The following is a 26,425-nucleotide window of genomic DNA, read 5'->3' on the forward strand; positions in this document are numbered from 1 at the left end:
ATGTGGGTAAAGCCTGAAGAAGTGTTCCTTAAAACTGCCTTCTGGTAATTATTTTCTTCTAATCGTTTCTTATCTTTTGTATTGAGTTTTGTTTGTGGTTTTTCATTACGATGCTTTGTGGTGATTTTTAACCATAATATGTGCTACAGGGACAACGATGAAACGTCCCTGTATTTCGTGCTACAGAGACGTAAAGGTCACGGAAAGTCTAAAGGACTCTCGTCTCTTTTAGTGGGTACTTTGGATAGTGTTAGAGATACTAAGCCACCGCCTTACAGGATACTACATCAGACACCCAATTCGGAGGTGTATTATGGTGAGAGCCATCTCATTTTTATTTTAAACTTTTTTCAAACTGCGTTTGGAGTTTTATTGCTGTTATGAGTGTGTTGGTATTTCGCAGTAATTGCAACAGCTTTGACCGAAAATGAAATCCGTCAAGACTGGCAGTGGCTGTTTGAGAATGTGTGCCCGACTTTGCATTCATTTGACAAAGAGGAGGAGGTGACAGAATTTGTGTGCTGTAAGATAAACTCAGTCATTGCCACAAAACAAGATAACATTACTGAAGGTATCTCATTACATTGCTATGTATGTCCATTACGTATATCATGTTTTATTCAACCAAGTTCATAGAGTATTTCTTTCTATGTAATAAGTTTCACTGTTTTATTATTGCCAGAAATAAGCGTTACATAATATTAAATAAGAATTAATAATTAATGATAATAATAAATATATGTGTGCAATATTGGAATCTGCAGATTGTTGCTCAGATCTCACTTTTGTTTCTAAGGAAAATAAATTAACTGGCTTCAGAAATTAAGTAGATATTGTTGTGCAACTACACTTACACTTTTGTAAATAAAATTTGACTTACCTAAATAAATAAATCCTTGTTTTAGATGAAGACACAGTCACATATAAAAATGTTGACTATGAGTTCCATCAAAGATTTGGTATGCCAGACGATGAGAAACTGGTGTGTTACTACTCTTGCAGGTAAATTAAGGGAACAATTGTATTTTGTTAAATTGCAGAGAATGATAGATAGATAGATAGAAAATTCTTCATTGTTAGCACCACATACATAGAGAGATTACAGAACAAAAATTAAACACATTAGCATGGTAACAATGGGCGGTTCTTCTAGACAACCTTTGGAAGGAGAGAGACTAAATATGAATAAAAGCAGGGGTGCTAGATATAAACATTTACTATGGCTGTACAATATTAGTTTAAAGAAGATTTATATTGTCTTCCTTATTGGGAGTGAACTTTCATTACGGCAAGGGTAAATTTTCAAATTGCGTTTTCTCTATTTCACAATTTTGAGTCACAACAAATACATTTCCAAAATGTATTTCCAAAGTGACGGGTAGGACATCTTGACTCCTTTTTTCTTGAACTTTAAGTAATTTCTCCCTAACCATTGGTTAATTACACTTAAAATGAAAATATCATGAAGCCAGATATGCATTCAACTGTGACTATTTATTTACATAAATTTATGACATTATTTATACTCAAAACTTTTAATTGTCTAAGTGTGACAGGTGTGACATTCACGACACTCGCCTGTTTGAGTTGATGGCATCATTGCCAAGATCAAGACGAAACTATTAATATTTTGTTCAGCAAGTTTTTCATATGAGATAACTTGAATGTTAAAGTTCTATTTTATATATACACTTAATTAATAACTTTGATAAATTTTAAGGAAATTAAAATATTAAGTTATGATGGGTGGGACATGATTTTGTGAAGGGTGGGACGAGTTACAATTGAATACACCGAATGAATAAAATTACACTGTTCAATATGAGATCCATTGTTAGTAAGCAAATATTTTATAATTTTTGTCTTATTAACTATTTAATTAATTTAAGTAAAAATAATTCAAGAACCGATAAAGTAATCCTATTATTTTTCTTGAAACACTGTCTGTGAGGACATGAAATCAAAGTCACGCATGTAAAATGCGTTAATAAATTTGAAAAATCTTGTCGCGTCCTTGAAGATAATGTATCATATCAAAATATATCAAATTTTAGAAGTTTTGCTCGAATACATAGTTAAAACTAGTACATTTCAACATAAAAAAAAATAATTAAAGAACTCATAAAGTAATCCTATTATTTTTCTTGAAACACTGTCTATGAAGACATGAAATCAAAGTCACGCATGTAAAATGCGTTAATAAATTTGAAAAATCCTGCCGCGTCCTTGAAGATAATGTATCATATCAAAATATATCAAATTTTAGAAGTTTTGCTCGAATACATAGTTAAAACTAGTGGAGACAGACTTCATGAATTTCCTGATACTATAAATCATCAGGAAAAATGTTGTCACTTTTTAATTGTTTTTTTTTATGTGTTAATATGTCGTAATTAGAATTATAAAAAGTTTGCTTATAATTGATGAATCTACATATAAACAGTGTATTTGTTTTAATTCTGTGTATTTAAATGTAACTTGTCCCACCTATCACAAAATGGCGTCCCAATTGTCACAATTTAACACATCAAATTTTAAACTCTGAAATTAAAGTAACTGTTATACCTAGTAAACATCGTAAAAACTCGAATCCATGAAAATACAAACATTTATTCAAAGTAAAAACGTTTAGAAATGTGTCCCACCCATCGCTGTGATGGGTGGGACACACTTTCAAATCTTAATATTTACATTACCTACTATTTATGTGCACAATGCACAACAAAGCCAAAATAATGACCCTTAGCATAATTGTTACTTTTACAAAAGCAAATGCCAATAGATTGCATATTTATTGGTTAAAATAAAAAAAATATATGTTTAATTGTGACGGGTGGGACTTGAAATTAGTACTTATTGAAACTTTAATAACTCCTCACCATATATATTTCCATGCAATCACTTATCACTGTTTTAAAATTCGTAAATTGTATTTTCTTCGACAGTAATAACTTTTTAGAAAGACGCAGAAATAACCGCGAAAATTATTGCTAAAAAAAATGCTTCACTATAGACTACTGCACTGTGGCTGCGTTTATGAAGACAAAAAATTCAATCATTATTCAATTTTACATTATTATTTTTAATGATTAGATTTATTGGGCGTATTCTAGTCATAAAATTAAAATCAAATTGTGTAATTTATATTTTTGAACCGCAGTGTCATTTTCGCTAGAATGGCCCATTTATAGACGAACCATAAGCGCCCAGTTACACGAGAAGAAAGTTTTCGGGCAACCGCCTAGTTACCACGCCTTCATGTACATTAATGGCGAATCTGAATTCTATTTGTTATGCAACAACATTTAAATTCCTTTCAATAAAATTACCGCGCCGCGTAGACCAAATTTAAGCCAGCCCGCGTGCCCGGAACGCTCATTCAAATTGAAACGTAACTGCTAAACAATAAGAGCATATTTTGCCATGACAGTTTGACGCACGTGGTCGCTGCGCGGCGCGCGGCGGCGGCGCCGTGTGAATTCGTGTCGTATAAATGCGCCCTAATAATAATTTATATTTATGTTTAGTATTAATAATATAATTAATTTAATATTTAATATTTGTATTAAATGTATTTCGCACATGATACCAAATATTGTTGTGACTGAAAATTGTGGAATAGAGAAAACACAATTTGAAAAAAAATACTGTGAGCAACTCTGTGCCTTACAGTACCCTTACAGTAATGAAAGTTCACTCCCAATAAGGAAAACAATATAAATTTTCCTTAAACTAATATTGTACAGCCATATGATTACTTTATTTACATTTTTGTCATGCTACTAAATTGTGGTACTTTCAATAAAACTGATTGCTTTGTTCAGGTTATTGATGTAAGAAAAGTTGTTAAAGGAATCTTAGAATAACTGACCTATTTTAAAATTACCTTAACTATTGAACAGGAAATTTATTATCTTCTAAAACATGTAGGTTTTATATTTGTCTGCAATGTGCTACACTGGGTAGTACAAGGAGACAATGATATATCAAATGAAGTTCAGCACTGACAACGTTTGGACAAGGCAATGTTAAATTTTGTTATAAATATAACTACTGCTGCTTATTCTGCTTATTGGTGCATATAGAGTTTGTATATTATTTACTACATTTGTCTTTTTTCAGTTATTGGAAAAGCAAAATGCCACGTCAAGGATGGATGTACCTGTCAGTGCACTATATGTGTTTCTATTCATTCATATTTGGGCGCAAGACTTTGTTAAAAATCCGATGGGCTGATGTCACTGAATTGGCTAAAATCAACAGTTATTTGTTCCCTGATTCAATCAAAATTGTTACACGAGATGATGAACATTATTTCACACTGTTTTTAAGGAAAAATGAGACATTTGCTCTGATGCAGCAGTTGGCAAACATAGCTATGAGGCAGTAAGATTATTTTTAATTTTTATTTTGCAATCTAAGTTTTCGATACTCACAATAATAAATGCATATATTTTTTCGTACAGGAAATAAAGTTACTACATCATGATAAATATGGTGATATATAATAAAATTAGGTATTTTTTAATAATGTTTTCTTTTTATAGTCCACTTTCAAATTGTTTATTCTATAAAATATTGATAAATTTGTTTTTAAAACAGCAAATTTCGAAATGCTCTAAAAGAGCTTCAGAACCATGTATCTTTGAGTGTGGAGCAATTATTTTTAGTTAATAAATATGTTTCCTGATGCATTTTCACATACTATTGTTGGTATTTATTTTGAGTACTGGAGTCTAAAATGAAAAATATGTGAAATTATAATAAATATTGTAAATAGATCTAATTTTTTTTATGTGGGGGCCTAATCAAGGACAAACGAAAATCCATTGTTTATAATAAAATATAATCTTTTTAAATGTAGAGACATTGCCATATTATGTATACTATTAAATATTTTTGTTTGAACTGTGACATTCATTTTGTCAAGCTCAAATGTTCTCAATGCTAACTTTACAAGAGGTGATAGAGGCTAATTTACATTACAGTTATATTTATATATATTACGTTTATGTTGAAATTATACAAGTTTTTGTACGTTTTCCTGTAAATGGCCAATGTATTCTTAATACGTGATGCTTTTTTCGGAATCAATGTTGAATTGTTATGTGCTATTATTGTTTACAAACAATGGAGTATTATTTTTCATGCATTTCTTCACGTTTTAAGGTTAATAAATGACAAGTCAGCGTCTTTCAACATTGACAAAGACTTACTAACAAAACTCAGTAAAAATGTACCAAAGAAACCATCATTCCTTAAGAGAGATTTAGATGCCAGAAAACAATCGAATCTGTACACTTTGAAGTTCCGTCTACCACAGACTGAGAAACTGGATGGCTCAGAAGAATGCACGTTATGGACTCCATATAACAAGCGATATAATTGGGGGCGACTATATTTATCGCAGAATTTCATCTGTTTCGATAGTCGAGTAAGTAAATATTGTATTTAGAACATAAATTAGTAATTTATAACTATTCACGCTTTATAGTTTCCGTTAAAATGACGCTTATGTGTGCCAGATTTCAGAGGTGTAATTTTCATACGAGCTTCAATATGCGTCACTCATAAAGATAACATAGTTGTGGAAATATAGGAAGAATGTATATATACAGTGTTTATAAGTGATGTAACTTGTTTATTATTACACTTTATCTAGTAGGAGTTTTTATCAAGTTACGACTTATTATGTATTTGCTTACACAAATGTTGATACAACAGTATGTGTTACTGATAATTTACAATGCCTTGTGAGTCACATCATGATAATTCTTACAAAATATCTTCTCTTCCGATCTGGTTTAAATCTTATTTATATTTTTAGTCTGAAATCGATAATAGTACGGTACGTCGATGATTTTGGTGTATAGCAGAAGCAATATTTATCTGTTGTACTGTGTTTATTATATTATATTTGTATCTCATTTTATATTATCTAGACTATTGGATTGAGTCAAAGGGCAAAGTTGAAATTAGACATAACGACTTGCAGAGGTCATCACGTATTTAAACTCAAATAAAAAGAAACCATTAATAAAATCATCGAACGTGTAGCACGACTGTCGGGCGAAATTAAACCTTAGATTCGTCTGTAAACGAGTTTCTTCACTAATCAGGCCCTGTGCTCTCGTTCTTCGTTCGACATCCGTCCGAAGCAATTACTGTGAAATAAGTAATACTCGACAAAATTAAAAGACACTTGATGCGAATGAAGCGTTATACTTGACATTGTCAACAACAATGACAACGAGAGTAGACCCCATGATTTGACATTTGATAATTTCCGGTCTCATGTCAATATCAAATAAATCCTTGGTTTAGTATACACATTTGTCCACTCATCCGAAGAACAAAGTTCGATGTGATTATAAAGCGAAAAGAGTATAAATACATAATTTCGTTATCCAAACTAAGGCCTGTGTAAAGGTGTTTTGAGAATTTTTAAACATATATTGTTTCGTTTCGGAAATATAAAATCGAACAACAGTCGATCTGACATCCACAGCGAAGAACGAACGAAATGTACTATGTCCTGAGAACAATTAGTCTTGCACATAGATCTTTGTTCTACGGATGAGTCGATATGTGAGTCGATTTGTATGATTTCAATAAACTGACTATAATCGCTGCTCAGTATCTGAGCTAAAGTAGTCGAAAAACGCTCTTACGTCACTCTAACCCGGTTCATATAAACATAATTTTGTTAAAGGTACGCAACTTAGTTCGACTTATCATTCCACTAAGAAATGTACATCAAGTGGAGCGAGCGGATTCTACCGGAACAGGTAGCTCTGGAGACTCGGGAAGTATCCTCATCACCACCGCCCATCACACCAGTTTCCTATTCGGGAACATTTCCGATAGAGATTTCCTCGTCAACAAGATCTCAGAACTTCTTGCTAAACTACCTAAGTTAGTACAGTTATTGCCTACGAATGTTTACAATGTAGAAAAGTAACACGGGATTGTGTGTACTTACTGCATGTTGGACTCGTTAGCCATTCATTTAAGAATGCAAAATTTTTGGTATGTTGTACTTGGGATTCTTTCGAACGATTAATTTTATATTGTGTTTTCATTCTTTAACTTCAGATTTCAGTTTCTATGGGCATACTAACAGTCGCCGCAGGGGTACAAAAGGGAGCAATGCTAGGTCCACATTTGTATAAATTACTTAATGCGTGAATGATCAGTGATGTATACAGGGAAAAGCCGACGCGAGTGGCGGCGCAGGATGACGAGGACGTTGTATGGACAGCGCAGCCCCCTCTTATGACCTTGTTCAAGACACATCAAACCTACCCTATCAAACAAAGTCAAACGAAAAAAGTAAGACCTTCGATAGTCTGTTAAGTAGTAAAAGTCCTTGCTCGTTAAAAGTCTAATGCATTGGATGTTTTACAGGAGATACAATGGGAGGATCATATGTCGGAAGTAGGACGTGGAGTTAGCATGTACCAAACAACAGCGGGAAGCGAACTAGTAGTTAACGGCATTCCAGAATCCCTTCGTGGTGAACTGTGGAGCGTTTTCTCCGGCTCAATATTGCAGAAGGTCCAAAACAAAGGCTTATATGAAAAGCTGGTTAAGAAAGCGTTGTCATCTAAAAACCAAGCAAATGATGAGATAGAAAGGGATCTTCATCGATCGTTACCAGAGCATCCTGCATTCCAAGATGACGTTGGTAAGCATATAAATCACAGAACAATAAATACGGTAGAAGTGGTTAGTTAGCGTACCACGCGTGCCAACTGTAGGCGTAGTTCTTCCTACTAGAGCTTAGCCGCAATTTTCACTTTGTACGTTATAGCTGTGTTAATTCTTTCGTGCAAATTCGCTAAAATTGTAGAAAAATGCCTTGCCTAACCTTGTGTTGTTTTGGAGTACAAAAATGATAGCTGCACCAAAAATATTACCAATAAAAGGTAATATTTATAGTCCACGTATTTTAATAAATCTTAAATATTCTGTTTATCGAATAAAGTTTTTGTGCTGTAACAAATGAAAGTAAACATTATCCTAGTGCAATATAAAGTGAACATCTCGAATTTTCCATGCCAGTAGCAAACAAAAGCTTAGCGAAAAATGCTTCATGAGTGTTTTGTTAATTTTAAACTTAATTGATCGAAATAGAGTTCATTATGCAATATGTGCGTTAAAGAAGACATCTGTTGTCAAGAAGGCACTGCATTCTATTCGTTCAGATGTTAGTCGTTCATCGTAGCCACGGAAGCGGTAGTACTCGTAGTTCAGCTTAGTAATTCAAATTTATATTCCAGGCATTTCAGCTCTTCGCCGTGTACTGTGCGCCTACGCACTTAAAAACCCCACAATCGGGTATTGTCAAGCAATGAATATCGTGGCCTCCGTTCTGCTCATATACTGCCCTGAGGAACAAGCGTTTTGGCTACTTGCCACTATTTGCGAGACTTTGCTACCCGATTACTATGACACAAGAGTTGTTGGAGCTTTGGTGAGTTTCCTATTTTAATAATAATAACGGTAGAAGAGTTTGTTAAAAATAAATACGCTCGAGTATTATGCCGCTGGTCTTATATGGTTGCATATTTTAATTGCGATGAGAAATGCTGGAAGATTTTTGCCAAAGACGCACGGGACGTTGCAACAAGTAAAATTAATTAAACTTCATGCAGCTCATTCAGTCAAAATCAGTATGTATGGAAATATGTGAATAAATTATGTAAATCAACTTTGTCTATCCCGTAAGCCGCAATTGGTGATATGATTTCGACAACTCGACAATGTAGCATCTATTTTGCATATGGTAGTCCTTTTTTTTGCATAGGTAGTTCTCCTCCATGCACGCTCTACTGATGTTTGTGATACCTAAAGTAAAAAGGTGTTTCTTTTATGGACCATGACCCGTTAAAGCTGCACTTTCAATGGTTTTTAGACAAATTTAAATTAAAAACATACTTACGGTCTAGGAGGCAAGGTTGATTGTTATTAAATGTTCAGATACTTTTTAACACTTTGTGCGCACTGTTTGTATTGATGTTGAATATTTGGTTAGGCGAGTAATGCATAGAATAGACAGATAATCCTTCCACTAGATTATTATTATATATAACTTATTAAAACGAAATACTTAGTAGCCACGTTGAGGCAACAGGCGCTGGTTCGTGTCTAGTTAGGTCGCAGGAATGTTTCCTTGTGTTTGGGTGTTGCAAGTAAATAATAGTATCACTTGGAGCCTGACAGGGTATAGCAAATTGTGCTTAAATCTAGTTTGTGTTAATTATCTTGTAACATTAATTTCCACCATAAAAAGGTATGTTTGAATTAGGTACTAAATATAAATATAGGCTTATACATCGCACGTCTAATGCAAGAATGGCTTAAGTGGAGACATGTCAAAAATTTTAACTGCTCCATTACGTAAAGAAAAATATAACCCACATTCTCTCCAATTCTTGAAACTCTATCGACTAATATTGGAGAGGACGTGGGTTATAGTTTTCTGTATCTAATGGAGCAATTAATATTTTTGTAACCCCACTTATGCCATGAGGGGTGCGACGGTGATTTTATCTTTGTGTCCATAATAATAATAAACAAGTAGATCATGTACATCATGATATTCAATAAAAATAAAATAACGAAATATTTAACAATTTTTAGGTTGACCAAGGCGTACTAGAAGAGTTAACAGAACAGCACCTGCCAGAGCTTCACGCGAAACTCGACGAGCTAGGCATGATGAAGATGATCTCTCTTTCGTGGTTCCTTACATTGTTCATCAGTGTGATGCCTTACGAATGCGCTGTTAACGTCATGGACTGTTTCTTCTACGATGGCGCTAAAGTTATATTTCAGGTGTGTAAAATAAAACTAATGTTGAGTATGTTAAAAGTTTTATTTAGCATTAGCGTTTTAAACATATTTATAAAAATGTTAATAACATGTCTAAAGGTACGGTTTATTTATAGATTGTAATAATACTTAATTCATAATTCATTCAACTGTGAAAACGCAGGTTGTATAGAGGTTAACATGTACAAAATAAGTGTAGTTTCATAACTTCAAGCACTTCAATAGACTAAGGCTGTTTCCTAATTTTCGGTGCAGGTAGTGGTGCGGCATCGGTACGCTTGGTATACGAAGTATATTGGCGCGGTTTGGATTGGAGCGGGAAGGGTTAGGTTCGGTTTATGGTATACCGCGCCAATCAGGAAGCGCTCATTGAAATATAAGCGCCTTTAAGCTTTCGGTACTGCGTATACCGACCGTACCGTACATACCGCACCGCCACCACACCGACAAGTCAAGAACTGTCCTAAACCAGGTGTATTTAAAAAAAAATAATATCATACACACACACACATGGATTTAATAAGTCAATAATTTAAACGCGGTTATAGTCACTTTTTAATCAATACAAATATGATATGTTTCTTCATCTAGTTACAAAAACTCAGTAATATTCAGATGCATTTTAACTGTATTTGTAGCATTTATGTTTCTGTCATGAGAAGGAAAACCATACCGAAAAAGTATAAAAATTCATATTTTAATTTAAAAGATAATTTAATTTTAAAGCAATAATAAATTCAAATCATTACTAATACAAATTGATTTCGTCGTTTTGTTTAAGTGATATTTTATTCGAGTAAATATTTTACAGGGAACTGTACACGTTTTTACGATAAGATTCCAGAGCATATATTAAAATGATCATTTCGTAAGTTTAAAACTTACATTAAAAGTATTTTAATTGAAAAGTCATATTACAAAATTGAAGACTATGTGTTAAATAAAGATGTATTGAAAAACGACATGGCCCTAGATTCCACACAAATTTTATTCAAAGTGTATTTTAAATTTTATTCCAAAGAATTTAATTTTATTTGAAAATAGCCTAGAGTTTCTTGCTCGTTCTTCTCAGGGTTATTAGCACAGTGAATGAGCAGTAGCCGAAAACATGACGTTTTTAAGTGTAAATTTATTTTACCTATGGAATAAACGACTCATTTTAACTTTGAGTCCCTGAATTCCAGGTGACCCTAACGATCCTGGACATCAACCGCGACAAGCTGCTCAAGTGCACAGAGGATGGGCAAGCTATGCAGGTGTTTACCGAATACTTGGAAGGCATCTATAACGATGAAGCCATGGCTTTGTCTACGGAACCGCGGACTGCAAAAAGGGTAAGTTGTGGCATACGTGTCTTAATACTTTATTACACTTAGGTAGTAAATTCTTTTCTGTCAGCTTCGTCAGCGCTGTTGATAACAATAGACCTAGAGATAGAATAAACCTGATAACGATTATCTTGTTAAATATACCTTGATTTTGATATTTATAAAATTATTTGGAACAACAAAATGAAATGTCGTGTCATGTGACGTGTCCGAAGTGTCAAATATCAATATCAAACGTTTTTTTCATGCAGTTATTTTCCCACCCTCCTCCGCATCAAATAAATACACTAATAATTACAATTTTTTTATAAAAACACCGATTGGAAAGTGTTTTTAATTTTTAGTCATAAATTAAAGAGACTATACATGAGTGGTCAGGGAAAGCTGTACTATCACTAACAACCCTAGTTGCCTACCTAACAGCCTAGCCCTAACCATACGCTACGGAATATATACTTATATAAATAGTAGGGGAAGCCCGTCACCGTGCGACCTAAGGCAACAGACGGAAAGGGGGAAGGATAAGGGGGCTTTAGGAAATGGTTTTCTCACTGCCAGTCTCACAGACTCACAAGACTGATCAGATAAGCTAACGGCTAAAGGTGTCTTGGCCGCAGTGAGAGGATGCTGTAGTCAGGAGTGCTCCGTTGTCAATAAGACAGCGTTGATGTCTGAATTCAAAGAGAGTTTTATTTACAAAACTTAAGCTATTTATACAAAACGGTAATATAAGGAGAGGGTTTAGGCAGTACTCCACCACACTGACCAAATACGGATTGATGCCGATGACACTGAAGGGCTATGTAATCTTATTTAGTTTATTTATTTATTTATTGATAAATAAATATTATTTATTTATTGATCTTCCTGTGTTCAAGGTTTCGATAAAACGTTTTCCTTCACCGTACAAGCCCTCTAATGGGTCAGACAGGAAATCCCACATAGTAACCTAGCATTTTTCCAACTATCATAACACACACAACAATATAATACAATAAATGGATTAAAATATAAACACAGGGATTATAAATTAGATATGGAAAAAAAACAATAATAATAGCCAACAACGATCAACAGCTTGTATGTGTTGTAGCAAGACAAATAGGTGGTAGCTCAATGAGGAATTTTCATTGGAATATTACGGTTCGGTATGCAGTATCTTATTGACTGTGTGTGTTCTACCGTCTTGTACATCTAAAATTTTTACTTCGGTTCACAACGCGAACTAAGCTAACCGAGCTAACTAAACTAACTCAACGATCCGGCTAGCTATGTAAAATATCTATGTAAAATGTCGCCCTTCTACTGCCCTTCACCCCCGCACTTATCCATATTCACTACGTACTACGTATTTTCTTAGTTTAACTTAGCATGTAACTATGTGAGCTAAGGTATGTTAGCTGGCTTCGTTCGCGGTGTGGATTGCGCTATATTCGGTTCTATTGTTCCAGACAATAAAAATCCAAGACCTAATTTACAAGTCGTACCGGACGTTCGGGCAGAACGTCAGCAGTGAACACATCGAGCATTTACGGCTGAAGCATAGGTTACGCGTCGTACGACAGCTGGAGGACAGCCTCGAAAGGAATACATTGCGTGCGTTGCAGCAGGACCGCTTGCTCGACGCTACTGAGTTACAGGTACTCTATCCTTAATTGTATTTTAAAACCCTATGTAATAATATGTCATCCTGATATATGACGTGCCTGTTATAAAGTCTTTCATTCGGGTGCTGATCGAATAGTCTCGTGAAATTACAGGCACATGGGACTTGTCAATTTAATGTCTAAATGTGACCCGTTATGGACGGGCGTGTCGCGAGCTGATTTTTTCCCGCGATTTAGTAAAAGGCTTTGTTAATACAAGAAAGTGCAAATTGGTCCTGCATCTCACCTGATGGGAAGTGACGTTGAGTCGACGACGTAGCATGCACACCTAAATAATGCCTATTCACTTGTGGCAGACCACCAACTCTACCTGAAAAAGAACTTAAAACTAATTAGTACTTAATCTAACACTAAAACTAAATATTGTAATAATTACATAACTTATACTGTATACTCATACATATAAATACTTTATTTACATCTAACAAATAAAATAAATAGTAATAAAAACGAAGTAATTGTAATTAAAATTAAAACTAAATTGTTTAAAAATATTAATGTAAATTTCAACTTACCTCTCGATTCATGTTAACCCACGCTATTGTTTCGCGTAAGCCGGCTGGACACAATGTATTCCTGCGCATCGGCAGCCAGTCGCTCATAAGATCTTTGAAGTGAGTCCCGCGTCGCCGTTTGTTTGCCGTTGTACCTACCGGCTTCCGCTAATTGCGCTGTATTTAACAAATAGTGTCATAGACGTACGTTTACCAATAAACCGCTTAAATTGTGTAGTGTCGACTATTTATTGGTACCTGTCAACTGAAAACGCTACACACTCTTACTTGAAAAGGCCCAAGTTATAACGGTCGGAGAATAAGTCTGCAGGCAGGGAATTCCACTCCTTAGCCCTTAAGTTATTTGTTTCTATAAATACAATCGCCTCTTAACCCTGTCTAAAAATTCAATATATTGAGGTAATGCTGATTTCGGTGCTTGATGGTTCTAGGAACTACTAAGCATCATCCGCGAGGAGTTGCTATGGGCGAAACGAGTGCCTTGCGAGCGTCTAGAAGCTCCTTACGAAGCGTACCGGCTTGACTACACACAATTCAAGACGCTATATACAGCCTTATCGCCCTGGGCTAAGGGTGATTTTGCTGAGGCCATCGCCGCTAGAATGTTCAAGGTACTATATTTAAATGACAGTCTGTCTTTTTTGAAGATGGAGTGAAATGACAATTCGTTGCGCAAAAGTATTGCCTGGGTCCAGATTTTGATTGCCTCTCTCGATCGGAAACTGCGTCTTTTCCGAGTCGAGGCGTATAATATATAATATAAGCAGCTAGTGATTGAAGTCGATAAAATATTCTATCGACTATCGACTGAATGTTGGTCACGCTTATGCAATAAATGGTCGAACTTGTTTCATTTTAATCATCATCAGCCCATTATCCATCCAACTGCTGAGCATAGGTTCATTTGCGTTCCTAATTTTTGTAAGTTTATACATACATACATTGCATTTAAACTATGCCTAAAAATACAAAGAGGAGGAATGTTTTAAAGTTTTTCGTTTTAATTGAATATAGGTAATGAAATCCGCCAGTTCTTGTTAAAATGTATATGAATAAAAATTTATTTTGATACTAGTAAGCCCACTGACAAAATAAATATGAAAAAGGCAATAACGCAATTAGTAATTATTAGAACGTCGCAACATTCACAATTCTGTCATTTTTGGCAAAATTCTACCTTTCACAATCTGTCGATAAAATTGTCGACAACAACAACACGCTATTTAAAATTTATGGAAACTGACAACCCTGCAAATGTCGTTTTACTCCGTCTTCGAAAAAGACTATAGTAATGTAAATCAATTGTCGTCGACATTATATGAGATAAACTAAGTTATTAATTAAAGTTGTTTTCGATGTTGTAAAATGATTGCAGTTAATGGACAATGACGACGACGGCTACGTGAGCGCGCGCGGCCTGAGTCTCGCTCTTGGCTTGAGTGTGCGCGCCGACGCGCAGCGTAGACTGCGCGTCTTGTACTGTGCGCATGCGCCGCCCTTACTGTCACACCACGAGCTACGCCCCACCAACTTTACCGACACCGGAGAAGAGTTGGCCACAGATGCCTTTTCTTTCTTTGACAGGTACTGGCATTCCTTCATTAGGCCCACTCATGTATAAAAAAGCAATAGTAAAATTTAAATACTGTAATAATTTGCGACGTATAAAGGTTCAAGTAATATAACAGTGGATAATATCTAACGCGACCATTATATTTTGCGCCTGAACGCCTGTGAATTTATAATTGTTTTAAAGGTAAAACACATGTTTATGATAGTTACGAAATGTTTAATGATTTAAAAAAAATTGAAAGACTAAAAATGTTTAATGATCAAAAATTTAAAAAAGAACTAGTCTTGTGTGGTTTGGTGGGCAGGTTTTATTTTTTGGTCTCGACCATTTAAAAAAAAAACCTGTTTCGTCAAAGCGGACATTGTTAAATATATTCGGGACAGCGGGCCACAAAGCTTAAAACCAGGTCGTATGGTTACGTAAATTTTCCTCCCTCTCTAATCCCGGAATGATAGAAAATACAAGGCAAAAATCAAAATAAAATAGTAATTATCATATTTTTAGATAAACTACCGTAATAAAGTAGTATTAAAAAAATAGAACACAATACAATTGTTGGGACTCGTACCCAAAGTATGTAATGTAGAATGTTAGTAAGAATGTACGTTTGATGGGAATTATATGTTTCCCTGAGTACACCATTCGGTTGAGGTAGGTTGATGTAAAATTCGAAGTTCTATATACTAAAAAATATACGTAATTGTACATAAAATGTAAGCGCGACAATGCGTGCGATCAGCAACGTATTTAGGTTAACTTACGACATATCTAATATACTGCTTCTACAACAATACTTCCTTGAAGTTTGCTTATTCCTATTTTGGTCATAATGTACTGGAAAAGTGACATATTCCAATTTTTATTTTATTTGCAATATTTATTGTGTTTAATATCATTATGTTTTTACCACCACGACATTTATATATTATTTGTGAAAATGCTCCACTACTTTATAGTAACTATTGATAAAAAAAATCGAACAAACACAAAGAATTCCTCGCCAAACCGGGACGAACATGTCGTGAGCCTGGTGGTAACTGACACGCCTGTCCACAACAGTTGCAGGGCCACGCAGAGCTTTAAGCGCTACCTGTAATTTCAGTAGCACCCTTACCCTTCAAAACCGAAACGCGCTTGGATACACTAGGGAACAAAATGTCCCCCAACCCAATGCGCAACAGTGAATCTACGTGTCTTTGCAACGTCGCCCAGTGTCCCGCAATATGTCGCGCAGCATTTTGCGACGCATTTACGTGACGCCGAATATGTCGCGTGTCAGTGTCAATTGTTGCCGAGTGTAGTCGTGTGCGCAACGTGACCCCCAACATGTCTGTAGTGTGGGGAAACGAAACCGTGCTACTAGTTATTGAACTTTATTAAGGTGTGTCCAAACACGGCGTGCAAGGTGCGCGGCAGCTACGCGCGGCATTCGCGGGACACAAGTTTGTCGACAGGTAGCTCGCGGCTGCCGCGCGCGGCAGTCGTCCAATCATAGCGCGGCAAGCCGCGCGCTGCAGCCGCGCTCGAATGCCGCTTTATGTTTGGACACACCTTTAGAATCATGATTTGTTGTGGGACACGGCAGATTGTGTTATCGTAATAAAATAAAGAAAAATGATGCATGAGAGGATATTGCCCAGGCGCCAAATTGTCTAGGAACGTACAAAAGTGACAGTACTTCCCTGGACGAACTCTGTCACAAGGAGCTGTACTGCTACTTAAACTAAGCTGCGAAACGAGTCAGCAGACTTTGGGAATTTCTCTATGTGCTTGTTGCAGATCTTTGTTTTTGATTTTATTAGTTTTTTTTTGCCATAGCATCTGTGAGAAACCTATGAAAGATTTTCTTAATTTATAATTCTGTTTGATCTTCAGTATAGAGAACCCGTCTACGCCTGAACCGAGCACACCTGCGGTCAGTTCTGTAAGCGAAATGGGTGACGGCAACCCTCTGGATAAGTACAACGACAGTATCAACAGCCAAGGTTAGCAAAGCGGGGAAAAAACGATATGAAATAATCTAACGAAGTTTATTTTTAACATCCGACGTAAAGTAAAAGTTATGAGGTCGAAGCCCTGTCTGTGTATCTGTCGGTGGCATCGTAGCTCCCAAACAGATGGACTATTCTCAAAGCGTTTTTTTATTATTTCTTAGCTATGTTTGATGAACATCTCGATACCTCCAATGAACACTACGCCAACTTAATTTTTGGATCTGTTCTGTTTTTATTTTGTTTTTCTCGTTTTTTACTTTTTTTTACAAAATTAGTTTTTTTTCAAATTTTGTTTCTGTTTCTTTATTTTTTTTCACAAAATTCGGGGAGCAAATTGTTAGTAAATAAATATGGCTATTTACAAAAATAACAGAAAATGAACAAAAAAATTAAATTGGCGTAATGTTCATTGGAGGTTCTGTTCGGCTCTTTTTGCAATTATTTTAGCGATCAGTCATAAAATGAATATTTATTTTACTTTCACTTGTCCGATCGACTTGAAATTTGTTATACTATTGATATTCGATGACATTCCTATAATGTAATAAGTTTGACCTGATGCTGCAGTCAGGACAGTCTGCAGACTACCCAAGGCCGCAACTACTAACAGTACAATTGTCGTATTTGCGCCCATTTTATTTATTTTATACAATATTATATTAATATAATATACAATAATAAAATAAATGATACTAAAGTACTTTGTCTCGATGTGTTGTTGCCGAGAGTAATATTTGTATGTTCTGCATTTTTAAGTGTTATCTCTTGTTGTGTGTCAAGTAAGTCGCAACTACCTGTTTGGAATTAATCACAGGTTCGGGCACGTGGGAGTCGCAATCAGCAGAGTCCGTCCGCGCCTGCGCGCTGTGCGGTCTGCCGGCGTCGCTGCCGTCGACACCGGGCAGTGCGCCTGCGCCGCCGGCCGGAGCGCCGCCGCTCCCGCGCGACCACTTCCTGCAGCTGTTGGCCGTGCTTCACGACCTCACTCAGCATTCCCCGTCGCTCTATGAAGCTGTCGTCAGAGCTGGTCAGTGTACTGTTTATCTTCTATTACACGCACTATTCATACAATAGTGTGTTGATTAGAAAAAAAAACATTTTTTCCAAAGTCGGTGAAAAACGAACTCATCCGTGAAAGATTATTAAAATGTATGCATAGGTTAATGTTTATTACAGACATCTAAAAAAATCCTACTTGCCAAATATATTTTAAATAAAAGAGAAAACAAATCTGAGCAAAAAAATGAATCTGAAAACAATTTCATATTTTTGAGTGAGGACTGTTTTAATAATAAAAATATTTGTTTTATTTTGATTAAGTAGATATCTTTTTTTTTCATCTTCATAATAAATTGTATCAGATAAATAGTTAGTAAGACACTGAAACCCTTATTGGGTTTATAATATCTCGCGTCTGACAAGTGAATATAAAGGTTATAAGCAGTCTTTACGAAGTATAACTTAAGTTAACATAAACGATCTTATATAAATAGATAGTTAGGTTAAGCATAAATTATTTAATAATTGCATTTAAATTTAAAAACAAGATAGCGAGCGAGAAGGCACTGGTTTTGTTGCATTACGACGGTAGTCGCATTCGCTTTACCTTTACAATAAATAGGTTTCAAAGATGCAAAGGCGGTTGCTTTTATAAAACGATTCAATTTTTTTTAAGATTTTGTTTCTCACAATATTCGAACGATGGTTGTATTGACGTGTAGAGATTAAAATTTTACGTTCGGCAATACTATAAACTTGATTTTTACATATTTTGAGTTACAACACTACTGTAACAGCAGTGCGATATGTGTACCTTCTTTCTATTACTTGAGGTTATAGTCGTTTCCTTCGGTTTTATGAAAGGTTCGTAGAACAGGCGTTAATCGTTATTCTTTCATCATCAACTATGACCACGTCCTTTCAATGATTTTTCTTCACACTTGCTCGTAGATGGTATGATTGCATGGTGGCTAACTTGACTATAATGCCCCAAATAAAACCCAAGGGTCTTTTTTCTTTTCATTACAGCCATGGTCGATAAGGAGCTTATTTTAATTTGTAGCACGACATTCTTCCTCACATAGGTCACTTTTAAGTTCAAGCAAGGAGGTTACTTAAGTGAAAACTTGAAACATTCGCTTAGAATGTTATCTAAACAGAAATTTAATTGGAATTCAGCCACATACTACTTGTATACTTATTATGAAGAATTTATTTTTATTTTATTTTTATTTTAAACACTTTATTGTACCACAAAGTAACTTACAAATTTTCAGAAACAATTTAAATATTTGTGTACAAAGGCGAGCTTATCCCATAAAGAAATTTCTTCCAACTTACCTTTGAAAATCTGAGAGGAAAGTTGGTTTTTGGGGTGGCACTAAAAAATAGATAAGTAAAGAAATGAAATATACTATACTCAATAAATACACAGATAAATTTAATAAATCAAATGTACATACGAATATATATATATTAAGTAATGTTGATACATTAATATATACAAAATAAAACTATAAATAAATATATCAAATGTAAATAAATATTTCAAAAGCTGTTAGAGCTTTGTGGAGTCTGAACAATCCCAAAACTTCAAAAGAGAACCCTTGAAAACCCGAACCGAAGGCGACTGTCTGACCTCGACCGGGAGAAGGTTCCACATACGGGCAGCATTTACTGTGAACGAGTTCGAATATTTTTGGGAACTGTGTTGTGGAAGGACGAGGGACAAATTGGTGCCAGAACGCAGGCGGTCACCCATAGCCTGACGGTATTGAAAACGCTCACGTAGATAGCTAGGTGAAGTGGGATGGAACAGGATTTTATAGAGGAAGCATAAAATGTGAGCATTTCTACGTAAACGAATAGGCAACAACTTCAACTCATCCCTAAACTTGGAAATGTGGTCGTACTTTTTCAATCCAAACACAAATCTGATACATTGATTTTGCAGCCGCTCCAATTTATTAAGAAGGTCCTCCGAAAGATCAAGATAGGAGACGTCACCATAGTCCAGAATAGGAAAAAGAAGAGTGCGTATTAGCATAAATTTGGTAGATAGAGGAAGAAAGTACTGCATCCGCTTGAGGGAATGAAGTGATGCAAAGATTTTACGACTTACATCGGCGACATGCTCCGACCAAGAAAGTGTCTGATCCATTATGATGCCCAAATTTTTAACTGAAGTGGAAAAAGGAATAATGGTGTCATTCAAAACTAAATTAGGCATCACCATAGACTCAAACTTGGAGATGGAATGGCGACTGCCAATAATTATGGCTTGGGACTTTTGTGCATTTAAAAGAAGTCCGTAGTTCTTAACCCATACCGAAACCTTTTGTAGGTCGGAGTTCAATGTGCCGATAGCAGTAACTACATCTTCAAGACGGGCTGCAGTATAGATTGAAGGTCATCGGCATAGAGATGGAAAGAAGACGTGAGTGATGATGTAATTCCACCGATAAAGACCGAAAAAAGTATAGGTGATAAAACCCCACCCTGCGGAACGCCAGCCGTAAGGCTACACCAGTCCGAGTGCATGTCACCGGTCTTTACGAGCTGGGAACGATCAAATAAATACGAACGAAACCAGGATTCGGCTAAGGGAGGTAGATTTAAAGTTCTAAGCACAGCAAGAAGCAAATTAAAATCAACAGTACTGAAAGCACTGCTGAAATCCAATAAAGTGAGGACAGTAACTTTTTTATTTTCTATATTAAGACGAATGTCGTCAGTGATTTTCACCAGAGCAGAAACTGTGCTATGGCCCGCTCGAAAACCAGACTGCAGATGGTTGAAAATATCGTAACGTAGGAGGTGGTTAGTGAGTCGATTATGGACATAGTGCTCAAGGATTTTGGACAATACAGGAAGTATGGAGATAGGGCGGTAATGGGAGAAAGAAGAAGGATTTGATTTTTTAGGTAGAGGAATTACATGGGCTTGTTTCCATACAGTGGGAAACACACACTGGAAAGGGAAAAATTAAGGATATGAGCCAGGATAGGAGCTACTAGGTCCTGTATTGGAGTGATCATATCAAGACTCAAACCGTCATTACCAACAACCTTCGTGGTGACAGACTTAAGTATTTTCAACACATCTGCTGTCGTAACCTTTCCAAAATCAAAAGAGGCTGAAGCAAGACAAGGTGCATTGGCCAGGACAGATAAAGTTCGCGATTTTATGACAGAATCTAAACATACTGGGGAAGATGCAAAGTAGTCGTTCAGCGCGTTAAGATCGACATTGAAGGGTAAGACATGATCAGCTTTACCGATACCCAGTGACTTCAAATATTTCCACATCTTAGTATGCGGACAACTTTCGATAGTGGAGTGAATATGTTTACGCCTGGCGTTCCTACAGAGCTTGTTGCAGCGGTTACGTAACTCGATGTAGGACTCACTATTGATTTTGGTTGGATTCTTCCGCAATCTGATACGTGCTCTGTTGCGCCTCTCCATAACCTCCTTGATATCTGGCGTGAGCCAAGGGGCGGGGAAATGTATGACTCGGACAACTTGAAGTGGAGCATGCTTGTCAAAGATGGAAAGAATTTCTTATAATTGATTTTAATTATTTTCTGTACAAAAAAATAAGCAAATTTTTTATTTACAATCCACCATTGCTGTATGCGTGATTGCTTTTTACAACATTTTAGTTCGAGTTGATTATTGATGAGTTATCTATGGAAGAATTAAAAAAAAAAATCAAAAAGCCCGCCATTTGCCAAATCCATAATTGTTGTGTTGTGAACCATATTTATATTGTATTTATTGTCTCGCAAATGTGATGAAAAACATAGTGCGTATCACGGACAGTAAAAAATACAAAACTCGAGTTATTGAAGTCCTCAGCCTTTGGCTTTGGGGTTCTAATAGATCCTCGTTAGAAAGTTCTTACTTTCCGTCCTTAACACACAATGAATTATTAAAAGCGGTACCAGTAAGAAGCATCTTCAGCTGAAGTATATTGTGTTATTGTGTATAAATCTTCTTCTAAATATATCAAGGAATCAATGTAAAATGAAAATATTCTAATTGTAGGCACCGTGTTATTACAACTGGGCGAACTGCACCGGCGGCCTGAACTCGACCGGGAGATCTCACAGGACAGTCTGTTCCTGGCAGCTGCTGCAAGGCAGCCAGAGGTACGTGTTAAATTTCATACTATTATTACATTGTTTTGATAGTATTTGCACATGGTTGTTCTGTGAAGGCATCGAGTATATAACCAGAAATAGAGACGAAATAAGGGCCATATATTCCTGGTAACACATTAGCGATACAGCTCTTATAAATATCAACTCCCGTTTGCACTGAAATATAGACAGGCCAACTACTGACCTGTGTGTACGTCTCCGTATATTCCAAAAAATATTCTGTATTTATTGTAATAAACATAATATCTCTAATAGTGCCGTGCTGTTCTATTCGGTGGTGTGGGAAAAACAGCAATTGACCCATTGACGACACCCGTCGATTGTTTCGAACTCGGGCTAGCCAATCGGAGCAATGATATGGCAGAAGAGTTTTCAAACAAATAAAATGACATTTCGTCTCTATTTCTGGTTATATACTCGATGTGTGAAGGTAAGACTCACTTCAAATTGTAAAATTTATTAAAAAGAGTAATGCAATATAAACTTTGTCATGTACTAGGTAGGGTTACATTTCTTTTAACAAAAATTAGAACGAAGATGATTCAAGCAGCGCTGAGCTTCGCAGCACGTTATTTGCAATATAAAATAGAACACATTCTGTACTGAATAAATTATATATTTCAAAATAACAGAAAAGCAAAGCGGCGTCTTGTCTTCAGCAGCTTTATTCTTTTATTTTTTTCTATTGAAATAAATATTCACTAACTCTAAAGGTAGAAATGCAATATAGAACTTCGTTTCTCCTGAATAAAATACATAATACTACTTTGAATGCAAAACATTAAATCTGTGGTTCTAGTGAAAAGGGGTACAAGTCAAAAAAGCCAACTTTACAAGGAAACGCGACACTCAATATCATATTAAGCTTTAACTGTTTTTCGAGTCTCCTTGCAAAGTTGGCTTTTTTACTTGTACCCCTTTCCACTAGAGCTACAGAAATGTACTCCGCGCCAAAGACAGCAAAGCCACACCGCGACTGTTTGCCTTTCAAAGAAATACACCTTATACTCAAGAGCTAAGGTTACATTTTGCATTGACCGTGGCGGGACAGAATACCAACGGCACAGGATACGTTACGCCGCACGGCTTTACTTTTCTGGTATTTTGCATTCAAAGAAATTTATGTTTTATTTATTAAATTATAATGTTCTGTAATTATATTTTATTTTGCATATTCTTTTCAATTTTTGTTTAACGAATTATAACCTTAAAATAATAGAAAATAAAGTTTACATTGCATTGCTCATTTGACTGCTGCGATTTAAGGCAACCCTTAAAAAAATTTTTTACAATTCCTTTTGATGCGGGACTCATCCCGCAAAACGTCTCAACGTTTAATTCACCCTTCTTTTCGTTTTGCACCTACGCTTACCACAGCCTAATGGCTTGACCTACCGCCTCTCAAGCACAGGCGGCGGTGGGTTCGAATCAGGCCTCGTACATCTGAGTTTCTGAAAATGTATGTGCGAAATTTAATATGAAATTTACCACGAGCTTTTCGGTAAAGGAAAACATCATGGTGAAACCTGTACGTCGAAGAAGGTTTACAACCCTCGGAAAATGTGTGAAGTCTCCAACCCACATTGGGTCAGCGTGGCCTAAACCGTCGCCGAAAGGGAGACCCGTGCCCAGCAGTGCGACTTATGTTGGTTGACAAATGGGTTGATGATGATCATCCTTTGCACACGTACTTTGATTTTCTATTCAAAGGACTAACTAAGCCCAACGTCCTATGCGCATGTGTGGGGTCCGGCGGCTCTATAAGTACCTATACCCTACTCGTATACGCACTTCTGGAGCTGCCGGTTCGTATTAAAAGATTTGAAGTTTATATCACCTGTTTATGACGTCAGGTGGATCCAAATGGCAATACGACCGAACCTCAAGATGTGGCGAAACCAGCGTCGCCATCAAAGGGTTCGGAGACTGACGGCGTCTGGTCAATCACACTCCAGCAATTCTTAGCTACGATGCTTTCTGAAGCTCCGATTGAAGAGTTCTTCAATGAGAAATCATCTCTCTTGCCGCAATTGGAAGCGCTGAGGCAGCGCGACAGGTTACAATCAGTTTCATAGCTAATAGAGATGGCACAGCTCATCGGTTTTTAAAACAAGCGTTGTATACTTAGCTGAGGACGCAATAGGGTCACTGTGCTTATACTTATTTCTACCGGTCAAACAATTTCAATGTCAAAAGCAATATAGGCCACTGATTGAAGGGCTGGGTCGTTAATAAAATATCTATAGTTTGCCTTTTTTGAAGATGGAGTAAAATGACATTTGCATGGTTTCCAGTTGGCGTACATATTTTAAATAGTCATGTAGTACTTGCCGACACTTTTATCGATAGATTGTGAAAGTAGGTAAAATTTTGCTACGAGTGTCTGAATGTTACAACGTTCTGTGATAATTAATGGCGTTACTGTATTCTTTATTCTTGTTTTGACAGTTGGTCTATTAGTATCAAAAGAAATGTTTAGTCATACAAATTTTAATAACGACAAGCGGATTTGATTCTGTATATTAAATTAAAATGAAAACCTTTAAAATATGTCTCCTATTTGTAGTTTTAATACACGTAATTCTAAATTTTGTGTATGTATCAATGAATTTTCAAAAATCAACAATTCAAATGAACCCGTACCCAGCAGTTAGGTGTATAATAAGCGATGATGAATCAAATTAAACAATTTCGTCTATTTATTTCATAAACGTAACCAATGCAACGTTCAGTCAATAGTCGATTATAATATTTATCGATTGCAACAGTTTTGTGCAATGAACTGTCATTATACTCTCTCATACCTCTTCAAACAGACTATAATCACACCATTGTGACTCCGCTATGTTATTGAGTTATGCTCCTCCGCTGTCGCTGTGAAAGGATCTTTTAGGATAGGAAGAATCTTTTGTTTGGTATCTCTTACCAGCGACTTGCGCAGATTAATCGTGTAAGCAAGCCTTTATTCAGAAACGTATATTTCCAGAACTCTAGCTCAAGCTGTCGCTTGGTCAATGGTACTAACCCTACCATATACACAGTACTATGTAATCGTTAAGCAAGTAACAGATAATTCTTTCAGTCTTGTTGAATTGACCTTGGTATGGTACAGTGTAACAGACAAGTTGCGGTTACCAGAACCGCAAATTGACGTCGCGTCTATCGCGATTGACCTTATAATGCGTTTGTTTCTGCATGTATTACTAACCGATGAGTAATTTGAATTGCCAATTTGAACACTACATGGAAAGATGTAAGGTTACATTTTCAAGAATTTACGTATAGATGCAGCAATTATCTAAATAATCCTTCCTCGCTTAATAAGATTTTGTTGGCTTGTAAATATGTACTTCACTGTTAACAAAAAAATAAAAAAGCAATGTATAATGATTACGTAACTTCGTAAAATAAAGATTAAAAATTGTATTTATAGAACACAAGTATTTTTTTAAATAATTAGCACTGATGAAATGATATTTATTGTAATTCCTCAACTTGGTGAAGGTTTGGTTATCTTTTTAGTCACATCGTTTAAACACATCGATTGCGTCAAAATTGCACATAGTATATTATACTTATTTAACAAGCTTTTTACCCGTGCCTTCCATTGTGATGTTAGCAAGACTCTATATATCGAATCCAACAAATTTCAAAATATGTTCAGCCCTAGAGATGTACTTGAGTTACAGACACGTCTTAATTAATATGAAATTGTTAATGTTCGATCGAACGATTAAAATTATAGGTAGTTAGTTTGTTACGCCTATAGTGTATATTTTTTACGTCATACTGCCTTAAGTTCAATTTACATTGCCGCGGAACAGGTTTGAAGCGAATTCTTGTAACGAAACATAATGAACTTTATGACAATTTACAAACTATAGTTCACTTGACATAGCATGGGTACTGTCGCGTTTGAAATTTGAAGTTTCTAGAGATGTAAAATCTAATGAAAAAAATCGATTTAAATATCTTATCGAGATATTTTGTAAAGAAGAGAGAATCGATTTATAGATTATAGTTTAGAACACTTAGTAAACATAACAAAACGGATTCAATTATTATGTTATTAAGTGACTAAAAAACTACACAAGAAATTAAAAAATCTACAATAAACAAACAAAATACCAAGAACAACACGGTATAAAATCAACAGCAACGAAACGAAATTTGAACAAGGACTCCAAAACGTAAACGTATACACGCGTATTGGCGATTATAATTATACACAATAATCGACTTGATTTATCGATTCTATGGTCTATATCTTTGAATAAATCGTTACCTTAAGTATCATAATATCGAAATTGTCAAGTTTACAGGAGAGCGTTTTAAAGTTTTGAATTC

At 35.7% G+C, this 26,425-nt stretch overlaps 1 protein-coding gene across 3 annotated transcripts; it reads left to right on the forward strand.

Moving 5' to 3' along the window:
• Window positions 1–26,131, forward strand: LOC113237475 (TBC1 domain family member 9). Of its 3 annotated transcripts, none has more exons than XM_026473967.1 (19): window positions 1–44; window positions 150–316; window positions 404–571; window positions 906–1,002; window positions 4,123–4,386; window positions 5,170–5,434; window positions 6,713–6,915; window positions 7,197–7,332; window positions 7,408–7,687; window positions 8,283–8,476; window positions 9,646–9,840; window positions 11,022–11,171; window positions 12,617–12,805; window positions 13,779–13,958; window positions 14,723–14,931; window positions 16,796–16,905; window positions 17,729–17,941; window positions 21,963–22,066; window positions 23,932–26,131. In XM_026473967.1, the coding sequence occupies exons 1-19, from the start codon at window positions 1–3 to the stop codon at window positions 24,151–24,153; spliced, it is 3,390 nt and encodes a 1,129-aa protein (XP_026329752.1). In that variant the 3' UTR covers window positions 24,154–26,131. The 3 variants fall into 3 exon arrangements, with proteins under 3 accessions (XP_026329752.1, XP_026329754.1, XP_026329753.1); XM_026473969.1 differs by having other exon boundaries at window positions 11,094–11,171; XM_026473968.1 differs by having other exon boundaries at window positions 7,209–7,332.
• The last annotated feature ends 294 nt before the right edge of the window (window positions 26,132–26,425 follow it).

The sequence above is a fragment of the Hyposmocoma kahamanoa genome, unplaced genomic scaffold (genome assembly GCF_003589595.1).
Source record: "Hyposmocoma kahamanoa isolate Upper Pololo Valley unplaced genomic scaffold, ASM358959v1 93, whole genome shotgun sequence".
In the NCBI taxonomy this organism is placed as follows: domain Eukaryota; kingdom Metazoa; phylum Arthropoda; class Insecta; order Lepidoptera; family Cosmopterigidae; genus Hyposmocoma; species Hyposmocoma kahamanoa.

What these genes read in the sequence shown, in the direction of transcription:
- LOC113237475 (XM_026473967.1), top strand. Translation starts at nt 1, where the DNA reads ATGTGGGTAAAGCCTGAAGAAGTGTTCCTTAAAACTGCCTTCTG. An exon ending in CAATTCGGAGGTGTATTATG is followed by an intron (nt 317 to 403) that starts GTGAGAGCCATC and finishes GGTATTTCGCAG; the next exon opens with TAATTGCAACAGCTTTGACC. An exon ending in GCGCTAAAGTTATATTTCAG is followed by an intron (nt 9,841 to 11,021) that starts GTGTGTAAAATA and finishes CCTGAATTCCAG; the next exon opens with GTGACCCTAACGATCCTGGA.